The 21,754-nt window shown below is 62.9% G+C and overlaps 2 protein-coding genes across 2 annotated transcripts in view; both read right to left on the bottom strand.

Moving 5' to 3' along the window:
• The window catches only part of UBAC1 (UBA domain containing 1), a 235,497-nt gene that overhangs the window by 189,090 nt on the left and 24,653 nt on the right, over positions 1-21,754 (bottom strand). The gene's annotated exons all lie outside the window — the stretch shown is intronic.
• Positions 11,275-20,112, bottom strand: LHX3 (LIM homeobox 3). Its single transcript, XM_067742771.1, has 6 exons — positions 19,939-20,112; positions 15,522-15,693; positions 14,748-14,950; positions 13,896-14,047; positions 13,625-13,796; positions 11,275-12,831 (listed from the first exon to the last, which is right to left on the bottom strand). Exons 1-6 carry the CDS (start codon positions 20,024-20,026, stop codon positions 12,413-12,415), a joined length of 1,206 nt encoding a protein of 401 aa, XP_067598872.1. The 5' UTR covers positions 20,027-20,112; the 3' UTR covers positions 11,275-12,412.

Here is a 21,754-nt window from a genome sequence, read left to right as displayed (position 1 = left end):
GTGTCCCAGGCCGGGGAAAACCACTAGCAGGTCTGCAGAAGCCAGCGCTGACCCCGATCCCGCAGTTTACGGCGGGCACGTGGGGTCAGTGCTTGTTGCTGCCCCCAGGGATGGTCAGGCTGACCCGCACCGCCCCCCCCCCGCCGGAAGTGGCGGGTCCCCGGCCCTGGGGACATTGAAAAGGCACGTCCTTGCTGTGCCCTTGCGGTGGGGTCACTGCCGTAAGGATGGCCCGCCCCCTCATATATCACCGCCCACCCCGCCCCGCCCTGCAAGCCCCGCCGGCCTCGACCGCAGAAGGCAGGGGATCTGCTCAGTTATTAGGGAGATAAATAATTTGAACTCTGGCCTTTTACCTTTTCCCCCAGAGGGCGGGCCGCCCCCACGCCCCTCGGGCATCCTGCCTGGAGGAGCAAATTTCATTAGGAGTCCTGGCAGCTGGCAGAGGCCACCCTGCGAGGCCGGCGAATGGAATTTCTTTATGGAGATGAGACATAAGAATATGAAAATTTAAGCCGGAGCGGATGTAATTTAACTTTGCTTTATTTATCGGGGACACAAATCCTTTCTAACGGCGGATTTGGGAGGGCCGGGCAGGGTTGCTGGGGCCTTTGGGGAGAGAGGGGGCAGCTGGTGGGCTGCTTCCCACCCTCTCTGCCTATACAAAAGTGATGGGGGAGTCGGCAGCACCGTTGGGCCGTAGGTGAAGTTGCAGATGTCCACACGGGATGGGCAGCCAAAGGGGATGGGCCCCGCTGCGGGGGGCAGGGCTGCGGGCATCCGGGGCAGCCCGGGTGGGGGGAAGGATGGAGGCCCCCTGGGGATGCCCTGCACCCGATTCTGCACCCAGCTGACTAGCTTCGCCCCCGGGCCTGGGGTGAACAGGACCCTGAGCGCCTCTCACCAAGGTCCTGAGCGGACTTTCTGGGGGCTGGTTAGCTCTGGACGCTGGCCTGGGGTGGAGCTGAGAATCCTCCCTGCAGGGGGCCACGGTGACAAGGCAGCACACCCTGGGCAGCGGAAGGACAGATACGTACCCTCTCCCAGCCCTAGAGGCCACAGTCTGAAATCCCAGTGTCCGCTGGGCTGGTTCCTCCGTTCCAGGCCCTTCTCTAGCTTCTGGTGGAGCCCGCGGTCCCCGGCGCCCGTTGGCTTGTAACGCAACATCCCATCTCTGTCTGTGTCATCACAGTGCCATCTTCCCCTGTGTCTCCCTGTGTCCCCGGGTCCAAATTTCCCTCTTCTCTGAAGGACACTAACTACTCAGGGTCAGGGCCCACCCCACCCCAGCCCGGCCTCCTCTTAATTTGATCACACCTGCAAAGACCCGATTTCCAAATAAGTTTCCATTCGCAGGTACTGGGGGTGAGGACACGGACACCTCTTTTGGGGGGACATGATTCAGCCCCCACAGCAGGAGCGGGGAGGGCGTCTGCCACCCCAGACCCGGAGGACGCCCGGAGGACAAAATAGCCCGAGTGCTATTAATTTATCCTGTGCTCTTGAATGTTCTCTTTTTTTTCCCATAAAAAAGATGATTCAGTGTAATCTGGTTTTTCAAATATTCAATTAACTCGAAACTCTAGTTGTTTGCTAAGTTTTTAAGTTCAGTTTACACATATAATTCTCTTATGAAGCTTAGCAAATGCTAAGAACAATGTTAAGGAACTTCTACAACTCAATGAAATGCCCTTAAACATTTAAAATCCACTTAACGACCTTCATCTTTTGTCTCCTTGTTCATAACTTTAGTTTCTGGATGGAACAAAGAAAAATTCCCCAAAGCATAAATCATTGTATATCCAAAAAAACCACAGTAAACTTGGAAACACAGAGACTCTTACGTCTTCTTATGTTTCCAGTGCGGTTTACAAAGTTAGTAAGAGATTGACCCTGAAAGTTGGAATGGTTCATTTAATTAAACATATCAGCTGGAATCACAAGCTGATGACTAAAGGACCAGATGAAAACAGAAAACAGCAAACACACAGATTCCTTAAACTCCAAGTGGGGAAGCATCCTTAATTCTGCATTTTCCTGAGTTAAAGTTGCTTCCCTCCCCGCCGCTGCTCCCTCACTCGGCTGCTGCCCTGGGTCACGTCCCGGCTCTGGGCCAGCTCTGCGGGGTGCGGGGACGGAAGGTCCCGCTGGGCCTGGGCACAGGAGGAAGGGGGCGGCTGTGCCCCCTGCGGCTGCCCGGGCTCCCCCATCCCCCTCGACCCCAGGCTCATTAACCCCTCTCCTGGCCAGCGGCTGGGGGAAGTCAGGAGACGGTTCCATTGAAAAATTCCTCAGCGGGTTTGTTAAAGGTGGTGACAGGAGGCCGGCCGGGTCTCTTGGGGAGGGGACTGCCGCCTGCCTAGACCTAGTGGGGCGCCTGCCCAGCCACCCGCCAACTGCAGCCAACACACAAAGGGCCAGATGGATGAGATGGATGGCCAGATGTAGGGGTGGAGGGTGCAGGCCACCGGGATGGGTTGCACAGGCCTCTTCCCAGGGGCCGGCCCTCTGGAGTCAGCCCCCAGCTCATTGGCCAGCTGGGAGGCCATACGCCTGCGTGCCTGGGCCGGACGAGGGGCTGGGAGCCGGTGGTGGAGAACACTGTCGGGTTAGGGATGGCACAGAGGTGGGGACCCGGCACGAGGGGCCCAAAGCCTGGGAAAGGCGTGCCGTCTCTGTGGGAGGGCGAAAATGACACTTACAGGAACGGGCAATGAGGAGCAATGGCCACGGTTCCGGGCTGCCTCTGGGTTTTCCTGCAGCTCCACCCATCCCGGTGTGGACCCACCTGCTGCCCCTCCACCAGCTGCTCTCCAGGGCGTCCCCTCCAGCCTCAGCCGTCACCCCATCACCGTGTGCTCCAGAGACACCCGGCTGAAAGCTGCCCAAAGCCAACGTCTAAGCGCAGATGCCAACCCTCCTCTGAATGGAACGATTCCACCCATTTGCTCCCGGAGAGAGACCCCTTGCGTCCCCTCAGTGCCCCCCGGACCTTCCCAAGCCTATAACCAAGTCCACCCACCCCCAGGCCAGAGCCACCACCTGACACAATGCACAATGTCAAGCACTCGTGCAGAGCACCCAGGAGCTTCCGAGAGCGGGGGCCCTTGGCCGAAGTTGGAGAAAGTCCACAGGACCAAGCCAGCGGCCCCCGGGGGAGGAGGAGAGAGCTAGTGGTGGGGTGGGAGCCACGGAGATGACTGTGGGCCCCCCAAACTGTGCTCAGAGCTCCATCAGAGACAGGGGGGATTATAGATGGGGGGTGGGAGTAGCTTTGGTATGGGAACCTTCTAGAAAAGAAGAGGAAGTCTACACAGGGTTGGTCCACTAGGCCAGGGAGACGTCCCTGGAGAAGGAAGATGCTGACCCTTCCCCAGTGGGTCCTGGGCCAACAGCTCTGGACTCTAGGGCGTGCAGGTAGGGACAGGCTGTCCCAGCGTGCTCCCATCAGCCCGGTGAGCGGCCCCCTCCTGCCCAGGCTGGACCTGGTCTGCTCTGCCAGGAGCTGACACCCCCAGGAGACCAGTACAGACAGTAGTAGAGGCCTGAACGGCCAGTCAGACATCAGATAAGGCCTCCAGCAGACACATCTCAGAAGGGGCATTTGGTGGCCCAGGAAGCAGCCGTGGTGCGACACCCGAGAGAAGAAGCAGGTCACAAAGCCGTTGTGCACAGGTGCAACCCACCCAGAACATACGCGCCACGGCGAACAGTCTGGAAGGAGCAATACCAACATGGTCTCTTGGTTAGAGGACTTCAGCGCCTTTGCAGGTGGGGTGAAGTGTGTTTTTCTGTTTTCCAAAGTTTGCATGATGAGAGTATATTACTTTCATAAGAGGAACATAAGCCATTCGCATTCGTCTATAAACACTGACTGTGGCCTCTGCCTTCCGGGGGCTGTGAGCAGGCAGCCCCGGACCTGGGAGATGGGACCGGAGCGCAGGGACCCCCAGGAGACCCCAGGAGGGCGCCAGCAGCCACCCACCCGTTTTCCAAACACCTGGTAGGGCCCCGGGCTCAGGGGTCCCCGCTGGTGACATCATCTCTCCAGGCTGCGGTGTACCCCACGCCCCCATACTTTACCTCCCTGACAGCCTCCCCGCCAGCCAGCCGGCTCCTGCCTCGGGCTTCTGACGCCTGACGTCACCTGAAGGACTAGGAGAGAATTCCGCCCACCTAAGTTATGACCCGACGTGGAGCCGCCAAGGCCGCCCGTAAAATTTCCTGCCTCGTTATCCGTCTCCGTGGCCACGGGGCCAGCCTGTATCCACATCCCACCCCCCACCGGGCTTCATTTTAACTAATAGGACACTTAGTTTAATGAGGAGAGTTTGCATAAGAGGAACTTGCTAATTAAAGTTTAAACCTTGTCACTCTAAAGATTAGCGGGAGCTCTGAACAAAGCCTTGTCAGGGAGACAGGGAGCCGCCCCCCCACCCAAGGAAAGTCCAGTTTAAGGTCTTGAGTGCAAACTACTGAGTGGCTTCTGCCTGACCAGCCGAAAAGGAATCTTCCGGAAGGTGTAAGAGCCTCGTGGCCCCAGGATGAGCCGGGCTCCTGGGGCCATCGCTGGAGGGGATGGTGAGGAATGCTCCCCCCACACCCCACCTGGGATGCCAGGCGCCCGACGCAGGCTGGTGGCTGCCCCCTTCCGAGGGCCGAGCGCCCGCCTCTCTCTTCACCCACCTGCCATCACCTGGGGACCGGTCCCCACAGCTCAGAGCTGGTGGTGGCTGGCTGTCTGGCGGGCCTCCCCTGCCCCCCAGAGAGGCCAGGGCGAGTCCCTCCAGTGCAGAGGCTGCAGGGGCCGCCCCCAGCGCTGGGCCACCTGCCCTGCCGGCAGCCCGCATTGTTCCCCCAGCAAAGAAAGAAAACGGGGCGGGGGCGGGGGGCAGCATGTGAAGAGAGTGTGTCACCACATCACCATGTCACCCGGGAACATCACAGGTCTCGACTTCTGACCTTTCTGGAAGTCAAACAAGGCTGGTGGTCAGGGCAGGCTAGCTTGGGTACAATGGCCAGGGGGCCAGGACACAGCCACTCCCCAAATGACCACCAGGCCCCAGGGGCTGGGGGCTGGAAATGCACTTTCCGCCTGTGCCAAGGGCCTCCCCCAACCAGTGGGGTCTCCCAAGCCCCCCTCCTCTCCAGACAAGCCCTTTCCAGGAAGGGGAGCGGGTCCTTCACATCCATTCCTGTCACTTGCTGGAAGCTGGTGACACCGGGCCGATGAACTTAGCTGGGGGGGGTCCCTCTGCGGCCAGACTCCTGCCTTGCAGGTGGGGCCATGGACCCCACCACAGGTGCACCAGCCCCTGTCCCGGGGCAGCAGCGCTGAGGACCCTCTGTGCGCTCCACCCTGGAGGGGAGGGTCTCCCGGGAGGGGGGCTTCCAGGGACCACCCTGGGGAGGGGAAGCATTTGGAGGGTTGGGACGCTGATGCTGACTCCATGACCCAGCAGGGCGGGGGGCGAGGAGGGAGGGCTCTTACTGGTCCTGCTTGCTCTCCTTAATCACATGATTTCCTGTCTGCCGACAGGCTGTGAGCCAGGCCTGCCCGGGAGGGGTGAGTGGTGCCCCCTTTATAAAATTGAGGTGAGGGACTTCCCTGGCAGTCCAGTGGTTAAGACTTCGCCTTCCAAGGCAGGGGGTGCAGTTCGATCCCTGGTCTGGGAGCTAAGATCCCACGTGCCACCCCGGCGGGGGGGGGGGGGGGAACCAAACCATAAATCAGAAGCAATATTGTAACAAATTCAATAAAGACTTTAAAACAATTGAGGTGATATTCACATAACACAAAGTTAACCATTCCAAAGCCTACAGGCGCAGCCATCGCCCCAGACAGAAACCCCGGACCCATCAGAAGCCACTCCCCACCCCCGCCCACCCCACAGCCACGAGTCTACTTTCTGTTGCTGGGGATCCACCTGTTCCGGACATTTAAGAGAAACTGAATTACATACAACGTGTGGCCTTTTGTGTCTGGTTTCCTTCACCCAGCACGACATTTCCAAGTGTCCCCCGTGTTGTATCACGTCCATGCCCCACTCTGTGCTATGGATGGACCACATTTTAAAATTAATTTATGGGGCTTCCCTGGTGGCGCAGTGGTTGAGAGTCCGCCTGCCGATGCGGGGGACACGGGTTCATGCCCCAGTCCGGGAAGATCCCACATGCCGCAGAGCGGCTGGGCCCGTGAGCCATGGCCGCTGAGCCTGCGCGTCCGGAGCCTGTGCTCCGCAACGGGAGAGGCCACAACAGTGAGAGGCCCGCGTACCACAAAAAAAAAAAAAAATTAATTTATGTATTGATGGACATTTGGGTCATTTCCACCTTTTGGCTGCTGTGAACATCCTTGTACAGGTGTTTGTCTGAGTCCCTGTTCTCAGTTCCGTTGGGTTTGATCTAGGAGTGGAATGGCCAGGTCACTTGGTGATTCTGTGTTTACAGCTTTGGAACCAACAGACTGTTCTCCTCAGTGGCTGCATTGTGAACATTCCCAGCAGCGGTGCTGCCGGGGCTGATTCCTGTTTCCCTGGGGCCGTGATCGGCTCCTCCCATGCTCAATGACCAGGATCATCCCCTTTGATGGTTGAGGAAACAGGGTTTGCAGAGGTGCTGAGTGTGGACCGCAAGCGTGCGGGGATGGACGTGGGCTTCCCTCCCGGGCCTCATGTTCCGGGATGCAGTCCACGTGGACGAGGACATCCTCCGGCCATTCCCCACCCTCCCCCTTCCCGCCCACCAGTGGGGCAGACACTGGCCGGAGCAGGGCAGATGGATGTAAGCCACCTCTGACCCTGTCTGGGTTCCCCACCCCTAGATTTGGAAATGCCCCATTCAGAAGCACGGGGCACACAAGGGCCCCAGAACCTCAGCACGGAAGGAAGCCGTGTTTCCCTCACAGCCACCAGACCTACAGATTAGGGAGAAAGTCCTGGGGCAACTTTGACCATGCCCCTGCCTCAGGGCAGGTCTGATCTAACCTGGCCGAGTGGGTATTTGACCTCTGTGACAACAGGCTAGAGGCCCCTCCCATGGTTCACATGTCACTGCCCTCAAAGAGCATGGCTGGGGGGTTGTGAGTGTGAGCTGTGTAGAGAGTGGGTGAATGTGCTCACGGGTGAGCGTGCCTGCGTGTGAGAGTCGCTGGCGTGTGCATCTGTTCTGCACGTAGCTCTGTGTTCTGAGTCGTGAGTATGTGCAGGTCCGGCGTGTCTGGCGGGTTCTGCCTCCTCCAGGTCAATGGGATTTGCCCTCAGAACCTGAGGAAGGTGGCTTAGGTGCTGCCCCAAGGTTTGCCGAGCGTTTCACTCATGCTTGTTTCCGGCTTTGCCTTGGTAAGTCTCCCAGTAAGCCTGGAAAGGAGGTTGCACTTGCTGCCCTTTGCAGGCTCAGAGAGGTTGAGCGGCTCACCCATGGTCACACAGCTGCAGTGAGTAAGTAGCACGGATGGGAGGGTCCCTGAGTCCATTGACCCAAGCCTGCGCTCTACCAGGTCCATAACAACAGACGTGGGACTCAGTGGGGAGCCCAGGTCATCCCTACCCTGTGTCTCTCAGGCTCCCCGGACCTAGCCTCACCCCAGCTCTGCAGATGTCAGCTGGGTGGACCCCTGACAGGTCACATTCCACAACCTGGACGGGCTCTTGGGAACACATGGAACCGAGGGTCTGAGGGCTGTGTGAGTGTCTGGGGGCTTGTGACCACTTCTCCACGGATGGCCTCCACACCCGCTGTGACACTCATACGCACTCCCCCACCCACACACACACGCTTCGCTGACTCTGGGGTCTGCGGAGTCTGTGCTTTTCTCCCAGGTTTGGCCTTGGACTCCATCCCTGTGGTGCCCCGTGGCGGCTTGCTTCTTAGGCTGGAATCTATTTTTGAGCGCTGAGGGGGCTCCGCTGGTCAGGGGGGAGTATTTTTATGGTGAAAAATGAGCCATGAGCCAAGTTGCATCAGCTCCGGGGGTGGCGGGGGAAGCCGCCACCGCAGGTCACCCAGGCAGACTGATGAAAATTCCGCTTATGAAGTCGCTGCTCCCCCATTAATTAGGGGGGAGGGGGCCCTCCGTGCCACTGTGCACCTCGCCCACGGCCAAAAGCTTGTCAACACTTTCCACGAAGAATGAAAATGTAAATAACTTTCAGATTATTCAATGTCACCAAGGTATGGAAAAAGGTCGTCATGCTGGGTGTCATTTATCTCGTCGCGGATTTAAAGAGCTTTTTTCTATTAAATTTCTTAAAATTAATGTTTTATGTTGCTCAGAGTAATTTGAACAATTATGGGCTTAAAGAATTGATCATTACAGCCCCTGGGATTTAGCGCTCCAGACTGATTCCTTTGAAAACCCACTGATTTATCGTTTTGCTACTCAACCAGGCAAGCCCCCGGGGTTGGGGCCCCCAGCCCGCTCCTGCCCCAGTCGGGGGACCAGTCCCCAAGATAGTCCGCCCCCTCCTGCCAGCAGGTGGGGAGGAGGGAGTTAACGCAGGAAGGGGAGTGGCGCGTCCCCTGGTCTCAGGGAGAGAGGTGTGCCTCTGATTCCCTACGGTCCTTCATCCCCTGTGCAAATTTTATATTTAAAAGGAAAGAAGTCCTTTTATGTACTGGTCGAAATTATTATTTTTATTATTCAGGTATTTACGTTTGATAATGTATACAAGCGTCGGGTTCAAAAATTAACGACAATGTATATGTCAAGATGAGTATTCTATGTTAAAATTTAATGTTCTAATTATTATGATAAAGAGATTACTGTTGAAGAAAAAGTTGACGAGCCCTAGCCCCCGTCCCCCCCTCCACGAAAAAAGCTCAAGTGGGTCCCGCGTGCCCGCCAGGGTGCCTCCCACCCCGAGCCTGCGGCGCCCCTCCCGCTCGCCGCAATTCGGTGGGGGTCCCGGGAGGGCGCGGCGCCGCCCCTCCCCCAACGTCCCGCAGGCCGCCCCGCCCCGCCCCGCCCCCGCCCGGGGCCCACCGGCTTCGCAGCGCCCTTTCCTGCTCTGTCCCTCGCGGGCGGCGCCCGGAGCCGGTTGGGCGGGGCAGTGGCCCGGCCCGGTGCGGCGCGCCCCTCGTGGGCGGGTCCCCTCCGAGGCCCCGAGACCCCAGGGCCGGTCCTCGGACTCGGAGCTGGGTGCCCCCCGCCCGGTTCTGCGGCGAGAGGGCGCGCCGGGAACCCGCATCCTGGGCTGTGACACCCACAAACGCCTAGACGCCCCGCCTGGTTAACAGACTCCATCGTGGGAAATAAGTTGTGGTTTCCAGGTGACCTCCGCAGACGGGGCCCGAAAGATGGGGCGTCCACCTTCCCCTGCGGAAAGCCCGCAGCCCGAGGTCCTCCCCACCAGAGGTCTGCCCCGCCCACCTCCTCCCTGCGGGTTCCAAGCCTCGAGTCCGGGCTTGGGCCTCCAGTCCGAGGTCACGTCTGCTGGCCGAGCGGGGCCCGGAGGTGGGAGCTCGAGTGTCTGCCCGGGTGGGGCGAGCGGAAAGGGAGAACACGCGAGCTGGCGCTCAGCTCAGATGCGGAAACAGACCCGCGAGGTGTGCAAACGGGCACTGTAGCGGTGACCGCGGGTCTGACCCAGCTGAGCCCCCGCCCGGCTGCCCGCCCGCCAGCCCCCAGTCCCGGCCGGGGCGCGTGGCGCGCGCGTCTCCTCCGGCGGACGCGGCCCCTGCGGCATCCACTCTCCTCCCCGCGCCGGGGGGGCTGGATCTGGGGCCCCGATGCCGCCCCGACGCGCCGCCAGCTGGAGCGAGCGCGGCCGGACCTGCAGACAGGCGGAGGGCCCCGAGGGGACAGCCGCCGCTTTATTAACCTGTCAGCGCCTGAAAGGTCCCGGGCGGCCTGGGGAGGTCTCCAGGCTGGAGGGGGGGCGCGATTTGAGGATTTATACCTCCCTCGGGGCTGCTGGAGGAGGCAGCGGCCGCCCCGCGGCCGCCAGGGCCCCCTCCCTAAATCCTGAATCCGACCCGGGCTCAGCCGCTTTCCGCTCGGGGTATCCGTTGCCAGAAAGAGTCCATAGTGGTTCCCCCCAGGAGCCCGCCCCACCTGCCGCTCGGCCACGCCCCTGGGAGGCCGAGACCCTTGCCTGGGACTCCTTGCACTTCCCGATGGACACCTCTGCTCATCATGGGTCCCCCAGTGGCTAATGCAGCCACCCACCCCCACCTCTGCTCAGCCGGCTCTTCCCCGGGCGCTCCCCCCGGCTGAAGGGAGATCAGGGCCTCTGCTCCCACCCCTGAATTTTCTCCCGAGGGCCTCCCCCATTTCCTGACCCTGGCATGCCCCTGCCCCACACCTGGGCCCCAGGCCCAGGTGTGCCTGGGAGATGTCAGCAACATTCCTCCTGGTGGGCCACAGGCTCTGGGTCCTGGGCAGCAGCAGGTGCTGGTGAGGGAGCTGTCCCTGCCAGGGCCAGTGGGACTGGGGGTGACTTGACCAAAGCCCCTTGGGCTGCCTGGCCGAGGGGACATCTGGGGAGCTCCCCCTCCTCCTTTCCCACACAGGGGACCCTCAGCCTGTCCCCCATCCTCAGCTCCCCTCCCCCCAACTAGGGGCCTGTTCACCCACCCAACTCAGTGCCCTGTTGTCCAGTGAAGGACTCAAGAGCCAGGCCTCTGCCCTCGGGCAAGGTTGGGGGGGCCCCAAATTCACTAACTCTCCTTTTATGTCCCCCGTTGGAGGGGGCGGTCACCACTGTCTCCACAGGAGGAAAGCAGGGCGCAGAGGGGGCAGGTCACTTGCCCAGGGTCACACAGAAAGTGAGCAGATGGCTGGGACTGGAATCCAAGTTGGAGAGACCCCCGTGACCACGTTCCTTGAATCTCCTGACTGGTTGACTCCAGCAGTCCCCCTCCCCCTGCTGAAGCCAGCTCCCAGCTGCGAGCAGTTTTGCTTGGTCTTGCTTGGTCGTGTCACCTGGCCACCCCGGCACCGGCCTCTCCCAGGGAGAAAGCGGGAAAGCCCAGCCCCTCCACCCATGGCTGGGCCGTCTGTTCTCTCACATCTCCTTCCAGTGCTCAGAAGCCTGGCTGAGATCCAGGGACAAAGGGGCCCCAGTTCACACCAGGTACCATCCCTGGCAAGGAGCCAACAACTACTCCAATGGGGCTTCCAGCTTTCAAAGAGCAGTCCCCCACTCCCAATGACCCCCTCCGCCTGCACCCCCCAGCATCATGAAAGGTACGGGCTTTCCAACGACTCTTACTGACAAATTTATTGAAGTCTGGGAAAGAACCAACGGTCAGAGAATAAATAAAAGACAGGGGACGGTCACAAAACCAACAGGTAGCTTGGGATGCAGGCTTGAGGAATAACTTGGATTCACACCCAGCCAGCCTTTGTGTCCGTGGCAGGCGGCAGGCAGCAAAGCATCTGTCGAGGAGGGCAGCGCAGGCTCCGCGGAGCCCCTGCTCCAGCCTTCTCCAGCGGGGCGTCCAATCCTCCGGCAGTTGGAGCCCGTGGAGAGGGGGAACTGGGGGCTGTTTGGCAACGGAAATCGGGGGCCTGGGCTTAGCCTGGACGCTGAGGGCCTGGGGGCGGCTGTGACTGGTAGGGAGCTCCTTAGGGGCTTAAGGAGTCCATCTCCCCCCACCCCAGGGTAGTGGAGCCCAGAAGTACGGGAATATCTAGAGCCAGTTGCCCCAGGGGAGAGGGGTAAGGAGGTTCCTGGGGAAGGTAGGAGTTGGTGGCTGGGAGGCCCCCAGAGGGACCAGGAAGGGCACAGGCGTGGCCTCCTGCCTGGCCAGACAGGCCAATCTCTGACCTAAAGGGGGGGGGCAGGGGGCTATAGAACTCAGACATACGGAGCCTGGGAAATGAAAGCACAATTAATATGGTTTTTTTTTTTAATTTTAGAAATTAAAGCATCTTCCGGCCTGAGGGCTGTGCTGGTCGGGGCAGAGGCCCCAGAGCGGAGTGAAGGCCTGGCCTTGGGGTGTGTGTGTGTGTGTGTGTGTGTGTGTGTGTGTGTGTGTGTGTGTGTGTGTGTGTGTGTGTGTGTGTGTGTGTGTGTGTGTGTGTGTGTGTGTGTGTGTGTGTGTGTGTGTGTGTGTGTGTGTGAGACAGCTCCTGTTTGGAAACTGCAGCGAGCACTCGGTTAATTGGTCGATGAAGGGAGAAATCTGCCTACAAAACAAGGCTTGCTGAGTGGCCACCAGGTGGGCTGGCCCCTGTCCCAGGAGGAGCTTCTCAGACGGGAGCCTGGAGAGTCCCTCTGCCTAGGGGAGGGGGCTGCGGGGGGGGCCCTCCCTAAGTCCTCATCCTGTCCCCCGCCGGTGGCACTGCGTCCTGCAGGGGTCCAGGGCTTTGGGGACAGGAGAGCTCAGCTCAGACCACCCCCAGCCAGGGGCCGTGCTGCTGCCCAGACCCCTCGTGTCCGGTGCTCGGTGGGGCCGAGGGTCTCAGTCAGAACTGAGCGTGGTCCACCTCGTCCAGCCAGGAGGCGGGGCTGGCAGGGAAGTCGGGGTAGCCCCCGCTGCTCCCCGTGGAGAGGTCAGAGCTGGGTCCGTTCCCTGCCAGCACCCTCATGGGTGAGGGCCCCCCTGGGGCTCCCGAGGGCAGGAGCCCCAAGCCGGCATCCGGGTACACCAAGCTGGAGAGGAGGGGCTGGGGGCCAGGGAGGCTCTGCAGGGCAGCAGGGGATGGGGGGACGCCGTAGGGGCTGCCGGGGCGCAGCTCTCGGTACTGCTCCGGGCCGGCCAGGCCTCCATGCTCCAGCGGGAAGCTGCCTGGGGCCCCCGAGGGCCGGCCCAAGGCTGGGGCAGGCTCTCCCAGGCTGCCGTAGAGGCCGTTGGCAGGGCCCATTTCGACCATGGCTGGCTCATCTGCAGCGGAAGCAGAGGGCACTGCTCGGTGCCCACCGTCCGCCACCTCTGGCCCCGCTCAGTGCCCCCTGCAGGGGTGACCTGCCCCACGTCACACGACAGCTCAGCCCAAGTCTCTCACCCCTTCCACCCCTGAGCTTGTTCAGCTCAATCCCACCTGATGCCTAAGGAATGGTGGGCTCCCCTGGTGGGATCAGGGCCAGGAATAGTCCAGTCAGCGCCCGGGGCTCCAGTACGATCCCAAGGTTGCCCAATTATGCAGACAAGTTAAGTCCCAGAGAGGCTAGGTGAGCAGCTTAAGGTCACAAATGCTGGCAGAGTCTCTTGCACAAACTCTCTGAGGATGGACATTAAGGGGGGGGGGTCTTCCTGCTTTGGGAGGAGATAATCGGGTTCCGGAGAGGACCCTCCCCCAACTCCAAGCAGCTCGGACTTTTCATCACCCCCAAATTGTGCTGCCACCTTCCTAAAAATCATTGCAAGTGCCGCGGGGCAAAGACACCGTCCACACCCTCCCACCAGGACAAAGCCTGCAGAGGGACAGGGCCTCGGGTCACAGGGGTTCTGTCCCCCTCCAGAGGAACAGCAGTGGTCCTCAGTGGCCAAACCACAGGGCTTGGGGATGGGGGACCAGGGTCTATAAACGAGTGCTTTATAGGTGACGCTAAAGAGGCCAGGACCCAGGACGTTCAAATTTCCAGGCTCCCTACGGTCAATCAACCCAATGCTCTTCCCCGTTCGGGGCTGCCGCTCTGGGCGCCGCGGGTGAGGTGGCCGCCCGCGCCCGCCATACCGGTGAAGGAGACCTCGGCGTCGCTGTCCTGCCCCTCTTCCTGGACGCTGTCCTTGTCCGACTTCGAGCCGCCGCGGGCGCGCTTCATGTTACGGAAATACTGGCCCCAGCGCTGCCTGCCCGCGTCCTTCTTGAGCCTCTTTTCCTTGGCCCGGCGGTTCTGGAACCACACCTGGGGGCGGGGGCGGGTGAGTGGCCGGCGCCCTGGGACCCGGGGTGGCCCTTGTCGGCCAGCGGCTCGCAGGGCGGGCGGGGGGCGCCGGGCGCTGACCTGCACGACGCGCATGTCCAGGCCGGTCTCAGAGGAGAGCTGCTCGCGCACATGGCGCGCGGGCTTCGGCGAGGTGTTGTAGGCGCTCTTCAGCGTCTCCAGCTGCTTGGCCGTGATGGTCGTGCGCGGCCGTTTGGCCGTGGCCTCGGCCTCTGCACCGCGGGGAGCCGTGAGCCTGGGCCTGCTCCTGCAGCTGCCCATTGGTCCCACCCCCCTCCAGGCGCGCGGACGTCGGGGCCACTGAGGCCGCCGCCGCCGCTGCGACAGCCCGTCTCGGCCGCGGAGGCCAGCGGGTTTCGCGGGACGCGGGCGCCGGGGAGCGATGGAGAAAACGCGGCGGGGGGCGTCCGGGCCCTGCGAGGGGCGGCCCTGCGGCGGCCTTCTTTAGGGACCCCGCGGCCCTGGATCGGGGCGCAGGCGCCTCCAGCCTCGGCCCCTCGCTGACAAGTGCCCCCCACCACCCCCCGGGTTCCTCTTTGTTCCAAGGGTGCGGGTAGGGCCGGATCTTCACGGTCAAGGATTTAGGAAGATAATTCAGACGCGGAAAGTTAATCCACATAATTCAGACCAACAGCCCTGCGCTCCCAAGGGCGGCGGCCACTAAGACCCCAGACCCCGGCTTCCCCGGAGCGGGTCTGATACTTGTTCCCGCCAACTCCAGCTCCGGGGCCTGGGGGTGGGAAGGCGCTTAACTTCTCGCCCCGTGGTGAGTGCTTCGCAAAGGACCCTGGAGGGGAAGGATCCCTCCGCGCCCGATCCGGACTGGCCTTAGCCCCATTCTGCAGGCGAGGAAAGGGGAGGGTGGGCCCTGCCCAGGCCCATCCCGGGGACCATCGCCAGCCCCCCACTGACCTCGCTGCTTGGCGGTCTCGTAGTCTGCCTTGCACACGAGCCGGCTGTCCTCCATGAGGTAGAACTCGTCTCCCGTGGCCAGCTGCCGCTTGCACACGACGCAGGCGAAGCAGTGCAGGTGGTACACGAAGTCCTGGGCGCGGCGCACCACCTGCGTGGGCGGGATGCCCAGCTGGCACGCGGCGCACTTGGTCCCGAAGCGCCTGCGGGACGCACAGGGCGCGGCTCAGCGCGGCGGGCGGATAGGAGAGCAGCTAACGCGGCGCCTCCGCGCAGGGCGCTTTCTGGAGGGAGGCTCCCCCCGGGCCCTGCCCCTGGTCGCCTGCCCGGCAGCTCCAGCAGAGCCGCACAGACTACCGAGAAGGGGATCCGGAGGCCCCGGGGAGCACGGCGGTCCTCTGTGCTGGAAGGGGAATGTGAATCCTGGTAGGCGCCCCATCCCCAGCATTAAGGACAAAAACAAGATCAAGATGAAGAGGGAGTCAGTCCAATAGAGCGCTACAAACTTGGGGTTACCTTCTTAACGACTGCTTCAATGATTCACAAAATTAATTACTTTAAAAAATTGCTAATGTGCTAGCCCAGCTGCCATCGGAGAGGCCCCAGAGTGCCCTGCCTGGGGAAAAGGAGGGGTTTGGGGATGGGGGCTTTCGGGGCTCCAGACTTGGTTATTGTGGGGGCCGGGGGAGTCCCTCAGGGTGGCCCGCTCTCGACCTCCTTTCCACTGGGCAGCCTGCAGCCAGCCCTTCCCTCCCAGGCGGCAGCCGGGCTCACTTGAAGAAGTCGTCCTTGCAGTAGACACTCTCCCCGCGGCTGAAGCAGCGCTCGGCCAGCGGCGTGTGGCAGTCGCTGCACTTGAGGCACCTGCTGTGCCAGTGGCGGTCCAGAGCCTTGAGGATGAAGCGGTCCAGGATGTGCTGGTCGCAGCCAGCACACAGTGGGATCTCTGCAGGCAGAGGAGCCACCAGTGGTCATGGGCACCACACAGAGGGGGAGAGGCCTCACCTTCCCCCACCCCCAGCTCCCGGGACCGGGGCTGCCAGGAGACCCCCTTCCCCGCACACCCTCTTCCCCGGCCAGCGTGAGCGGCTGCCTAGCTCCCCAAGTTCAGGGAGTGCATGACTCTGAAGTCCACAGCCCGGCGCACAGTTGAAATTCACGACAACTGAAACTAGGTTTAGAAACCTGCCCATGAGCAGGAAGGTGCCCAGGCCATCCCATTAGGCCAGATACCTTCAACTGCAAAATGTTTCCAGTTCATGAAGGACGCACGTTGAGCTCAAATGAAACCCCCGCCCCAGGGGCTCTCTTCGAGGCTGGGCTGGAAAACGGGTCCTTACCATCACTGGAGGCCAGGCACGTGTGGGTCGTGGGGCATCCGCCACCCAGCTGCCCTCATCACTTGCACAGTTAAGCATCATGGCGGCTAGGGGGTCCCTGCAGGGGTGGCTGCCTGGCCCCGGGGCCCTGTCTGCAGGCCACCAGAGTAAACACTGCTGCCCTCCCTGTCTCTGGGCGGCTGTGAGGGTACTTGTGAGTGGATGGACACGTGGACCCTCTGTCCTCATGCTCAGACGTGGATGCCTGAACTCACAGTAGGCAGTTTGCCCTCCCCACAGAGACACTTGGCTTCTGCTCCCCTGGGCCTGCAGGCCTCCAGGGGAACCAGGCTGGGGAAACGCAGGGAGCCACAGGTCCACGAGGGGCTTTGCAGGGTGCTCAGGGGGTGAGGACTCCCTGTTACATTAGAAAAGGTCTCTGGAGGGAAGAGAGCCACGAGCAGGAACTGGAACATACAAGAATATAGCACCACCGCACCACGCTCACCTCACTGACGGCGGACTCCTCCGGCCCCAGGCTGGCCTGGCAGCAGCGAGAGGGCCGGAGAGGGACCTCCCTCAGCCCCAGGAAACCACGAAGGACGGGGTCCCGCGTCGGGCAAAACCGCAGCCCTGGGTGTGGAGCCTGGGGATCTGCCGCCTGCCCTGACCCCCCAACCCCGGGCGGCGGTGGCAGGGCGGCCAGGACACCCGGCACAGAGCTGGTGGCTGGACAGGCCCGCGCAGCGCGGATTCAGCACCGCGGCCCGGACAGCGCCCCGGCCGTGTTACCCGCGGAGCCCGCGTCGGGCAAAAGCCGCTCCCGCCGCGCCCCTCGCACTCTCGCGAAGCCCTGGCGACCCGGGCCTTACGTTGCATGGCGACTCCGGACTTGGCGGGGTCTCCTACCGTCCGCGCTGGCGAGGCCCAGCAGAGCCTTGCGCCCGCCCGCCGATCCCCGCCGGCTCTCCTGAGCCGTTTCGCCCAGAGCCCGCACCCCTCCCTTCCTCTCTCTCCGCCCTCCCGCCCCTTCCTCCCAGCCCCTGTGGCCACCCCTCCCAGGAACCTTCGGAAAATAAATAAATAAGTAAGTAGGAGGCGGATGAGACCCCGCAGCCTGGATGCAACCCCTTTCCCACCTGCTCCATCCCTGCTGCTCCCCGCCCCTCCAGGGCCACCTCCATCTCCATCCTGCGGGTCCCGCCTGCTTGGAAGCCCGCGGAGAACCATCCCAGTTCACAGGAAGCCAAGGCGCTGGGGGCGAGACTGGTGCCACCGGGAAGTTGGGGGCCTTCCTGTAGGAGGACCAGCCCCGAGTGGGCCAACAGAGCAGGTGCGTGTGAGTGCAGACCCCTAGACCCCAGCTAGGGGTGTCCTACGGCCGGGGTCCAGCTCCACGCGGGCCCTTGCATTTGACTCTCTTCCCCTGGAAAGTGTGTAGGGTCTGGGTGCAGGCAGCCTTGCTGCAGATCCTCCTACGCCGTCGTCACTGGGTCTCACGTTTGTTCTCTGTGCGATCTCCCGATTAGGGCGAGTATTTCCTGAACCGGTCCTGGGACCCGGAGGCCCGCCTCCCTCCCCAGCCTGGGCACCACGACCAAACATCCGACAACACAGCTCCAGGGGCCCAAAGGCAGCCTCGCTGCTGGGTCGTGCTGTGCTGGGGACCTAGCACCTACTCCTGCCGGCGTTCCCCGGCTCCCGCCGCCTCCGTGGCCAGGCCGGGAAGGGAGCGAGGACCTCTGGGTCTCCACGGGGTCCGCCCTCCCGGGTGCAGCCGCTCGGCCCGGGCACCCACCTCGGCGCAGGTCTTCCCTCCGCGCCAGCAGCGCCAGCAGCAGGTCGCCGCCCGCCGACTCCCGGCCCGGGACCAGCTCCCCGCGCGCCTCCATGGGTTCCCGCCGCCCGGCGCCGCGGCTCTCCGGCCCTGAACTTTCCAGGGGCCCGGCGAGACCACGGCCTCAAAGGCCCCGGGCCGGCGTCTGAACGACTCCCGGCGCTGCTGGGCGCTGCGCCCGCGGGCCGCCCAGGGGCCCGGAGGCTCGGGCCGCGGGGAGGCGGAGCGGCGGGGGGCGGGGCCGCGGCGCGGGGCGGGGCCGGGGTCGCCGAGACGCGCCGGTGGCGGCCGCGGACTCCGCGCGCCTTTGCGCGGAGAACTGCTGTGCCCAGACGCCACCCCGAGTGCCCGGCCCGAGGGTGGGGACGCTCAGGGGAGGAGCCGGGCCGGAGCTGCCCGAGCCCGGCAGCTTCCTGCCCCGGCGCCGGCTCAGGGCTGAGGCCTGGGGCTCGGGCGTGAAAGCCCGCGGGCAGGTTGGGGGTCAGGGAGGGAGCCGGGTCCTACCGCCGCTGAGGCTCGGACGTGAGAGGCTACGTACGAGCTGGGAGGCTTGGTCACAATGTCTGGTCGCGTGAGCGCGACCCAACACCCAGGGAGGGTGAGTGTGGCGTCCAAAGGGCTCACAGCGAAGCCACCAGGAGCTGGACCCAACCTTCCCGCTCTGAGCAGCTTCTGGGCCCCACCCTTGGAACTGCAGCCCACAGTGGGCGCAGGGAAGCAGGGTGAGTCTCCGGAGGGAAACCCGGTGTCCTCGGCTCAGACTCCAGGATGAAGCCAAGACTCCAGGTCAGGAGGGATGGAGCTGGGAAAGCCGGGATCCACTCTCACGTCCCTCCACCCGCCAGCACCCCTGCCAGCACAGGAGAAAGCCCCCATGCCCGATTTTCCCACACCCTGCCCCCAGTCCAAACAGGTGAGCTTGCGGGAACGCACCATCCTTGCAGGTAGAGACGCACCTACCCCAGAAGGCATCCAGCACCTGGCCACAGGCCAGGCCACCCCCTGCAGTCACCCACAGTCAGCACACAGCAGGGTGGGCCCCTGGCAGCGCAGGGCATGGCGAGGGCAGGGACCCCAGGAAGCCCTGGGGGACTAGAGGTGGACGCCACCCTCCAAGAAGCTCCACCTGGGAGTCCCGCAGTAATGCCCCATCTCACCCTGCCTCCGCCTGGCCTCCAGTGGCCCGGTCTGCACACTTTAATTTGGAGGCCGGCCTGGAAGGACCTGGGCAGGAAAAGCACAGCTCCTCTTAGCTCTGAGCAGACCCCATGTCTCCGTCTGAGCAAAGCCCCATGCCGCCAGCGCCTGCCCCTTCACTCTGTGCTGCATTTGCTCCCCGGGACAGAGAAGGAGCGTGCAATCTGGGGAGCTGAGCGGGTGCTGGGTGCGCTGGGGTGTCGGCCGTTGAGTGTCAGCTGCTGCAGAGGCCTGCCTGAGAGGAGCCATGTGTGGTCCGACTGGGGAAGGGGCGGGCGGGCCCGTGCGCTCGGCATCTGGCCGGCTGGCCAACAATGCCTCCATTATTTCCCAACGTCCTTGCGATCGAATGGCCCTTGGGGAGGCGGTTTAGGCAGTGGGCCGACCTCGGGGTCTCGGTGCCGCGCGGTTGGGCCGGCTGGCGAGGCCCGGGCTGGGCTGTGTGTGGGAGCTGAGACGCGTGGGGTCTCTGGATCTACTCGGCGGCCCTTTCTCTGCCCATCCCCTCCCCACTAGAAATGCCTATGAGGTCCCTTCTGTTCTTGGGGCTCTCCGCAAAAAGCCACGGACACTAGAGCGCAGGTCCAGTCTTCCCGAACCATCGCAGGGAGCTCCAGGCCCTCTGCCCACTCAGGGCTCTGCCAGCCTCCCGTTCCCTCACCCCGGTTCCCGTCTCATGTCCTGCCAGAGGTCTCCCCAGACTCTTTCCCTCCCTGCCCTTGGTGTGCTGCACCCATTCCTTCCTGCCGTCCCCCTGTTTGCCTCTGCCGACCCTGCTGTTTTTCCCCTCCGGGTCTTCCTGCCCAGGTTGGAGGCTGCGGGCAGGCGGGGCTCTTACCCCTAGTCCCGCTGAAGGTGCAGAGAGCGGCGGCTGCGGGGGGCCCGGGCCGATCTCGGTCGCCCTCGAGATCCGTTTCCAGCAGCATCGCGGCCGCGGGGCCAGGCCGGGCCCAAGTGGTGCGGGTCAGCGCTCCTTCCTCCTCCTCTGCGACCCCCGCCCCCGCCGGGAGGGTTTGGCCCTCCCCGCGTCCCTGTGCGCGCAGAGCGGCCAGACGCAGGAGCCTCTGGGCCGGGCGCTGTCCGCGGTGCTGAAGGAGGCGCGCAGCCGCCCCCCGCCCCCGCCCCCGCCCGCCGCCCCCCTTCCCAGGTCCCCGGTCCCTCGGCCCGCCCCGCCGCGTCCCCATCCCCTCCGCCGCCAGGCCTGGGCGGCAGCGGCAGCTGGCTGCGCCCTGAGCTCCAGGCCGGCCCGAGGGCTGGGGATTCGCCCCAAGCGGGTGCTCCACCCTGCCGTTCCTGCTCTTTCCTGCTCCCGGCCTCCTGGAAGGCAGCGTCCAGGCCGAGGGTTCTCCAGCCCCATCGGCCTCCAGACAGGCTCCTACTGAGGCTCTAGCTCCAGGTGCTGCCCCGTTCAACGGTTGCTTTAGGCGGGAGGAACTTTCTGCACGCCCGACCTCCCCAACACGCAATGCCCCCGGGTCTCAGGCCACAGCCCCCTTCCACTCCCCCAGGGCAGCGGGGAGGAAGGGCAGCTGGGGCGCCCCAACAGAAACTACTCAGAAGGACCCAAGAGCCATGAGCGCCAAGACCCTGGGTGACAGGGGTTACCCGATGGTAAGCCTACACCGGCACCACACAGACCGGGCTGGGGGGCAGGGTGCCTGCCGGTCACTCAGTGCCAGCGGCTGCCTGTGCCCTTTCCGGACGGGGGCACAGACCGGCTGGGAAGGTGAATTCACAGAAACTGCAGTCAAGAGAACGCCCCTGAAGCCGCACTCGACCAAAGCAAGGCGGGGGAGGCGGGAGAAGAAATCAAAGTAGTTCACAGGGGCTTCCCTGGTGGTGCAGTGGTTAAGAATCCGCCTGCCAATGCAGGGGACATGGGTTCGAGCCCTGGTCCGGGAAGATCCCACATGCCGCGGAGCAACTGAGCCCGTGCGCCACAACTACTGAGCCTGCGCTCTAGAGCCCGCAAGCCACAACTACTGAGCCCGTGCACCACAACTACTGAGCCTGTGCTCCGGAGCCCTCAAGCCACAACTACTGAAGCCCGTGAGCCTAGAGCCTGTGCTCCGCAACAAGAGAAGCCCCCGCTCGCCACAACTAGAGAAAGCCCACGTGCAGCAACGAAGACCCAATGCAACCAAAAATAAATAAATAAATAAAATAACTTAACAGTTCAGAACCGGAGGCAGCAAACAGGTGTTGGGGCAAAGCCGTGGGCATGAGGCAAACCTGGTGGCCAACTGCGAGGCTGGGCATTCAGGCCTGGCAGGAGTGGGGCGGCCCAGGAGAGTGGTGCGCAGGGAAGGCCGAGGTCTGGCAGCTCCCTCACCTGGGTGGGGGGGCCTCTCTGGTGCCTTGTGAGTAGGATTTACACCCATCGCAGTCACCATCCCGTCTCCCCTCTCATGGGAGGAAGGGTGCTGTCCTGAGCCCACTCAGTCTAGCTCAGCTCCAAGAAGACCATCTATCATTCATCATCGATTTCTCATCTTTCACCTTCCACCTGACCCTTGGGCCATCTTCCAAAAAGCCTCTGGTTCAATACAAGAAATTCTGGGATTTCAGACGTCCTGTCCACACACCCGAGAAGGGAGAGGAGGCTTCGTCTGACACTCCCGCCCGACACCGCATCCCTTGCAGAGCTAGTGCTC

The sequence above is a fragment of the Pseudorca crassidens genome, chromosome 7, assembly GCF_039906515.1.
Source record: "Pseudorca crassidens isolate mPseCra1 chromosome 7, mPseCra1.hap1, whole genome shotgun sequence".
NCBI classification, from domain to species: Eukaryota; Metazoa; Chordata; class Mammalia; order Artiodactyla; family Delphinidae; genus Pseudorca; species Pseudorca crassidens.
This window is presented reverse-complemented; position numbering and strand designations above follow the sequence as displayed.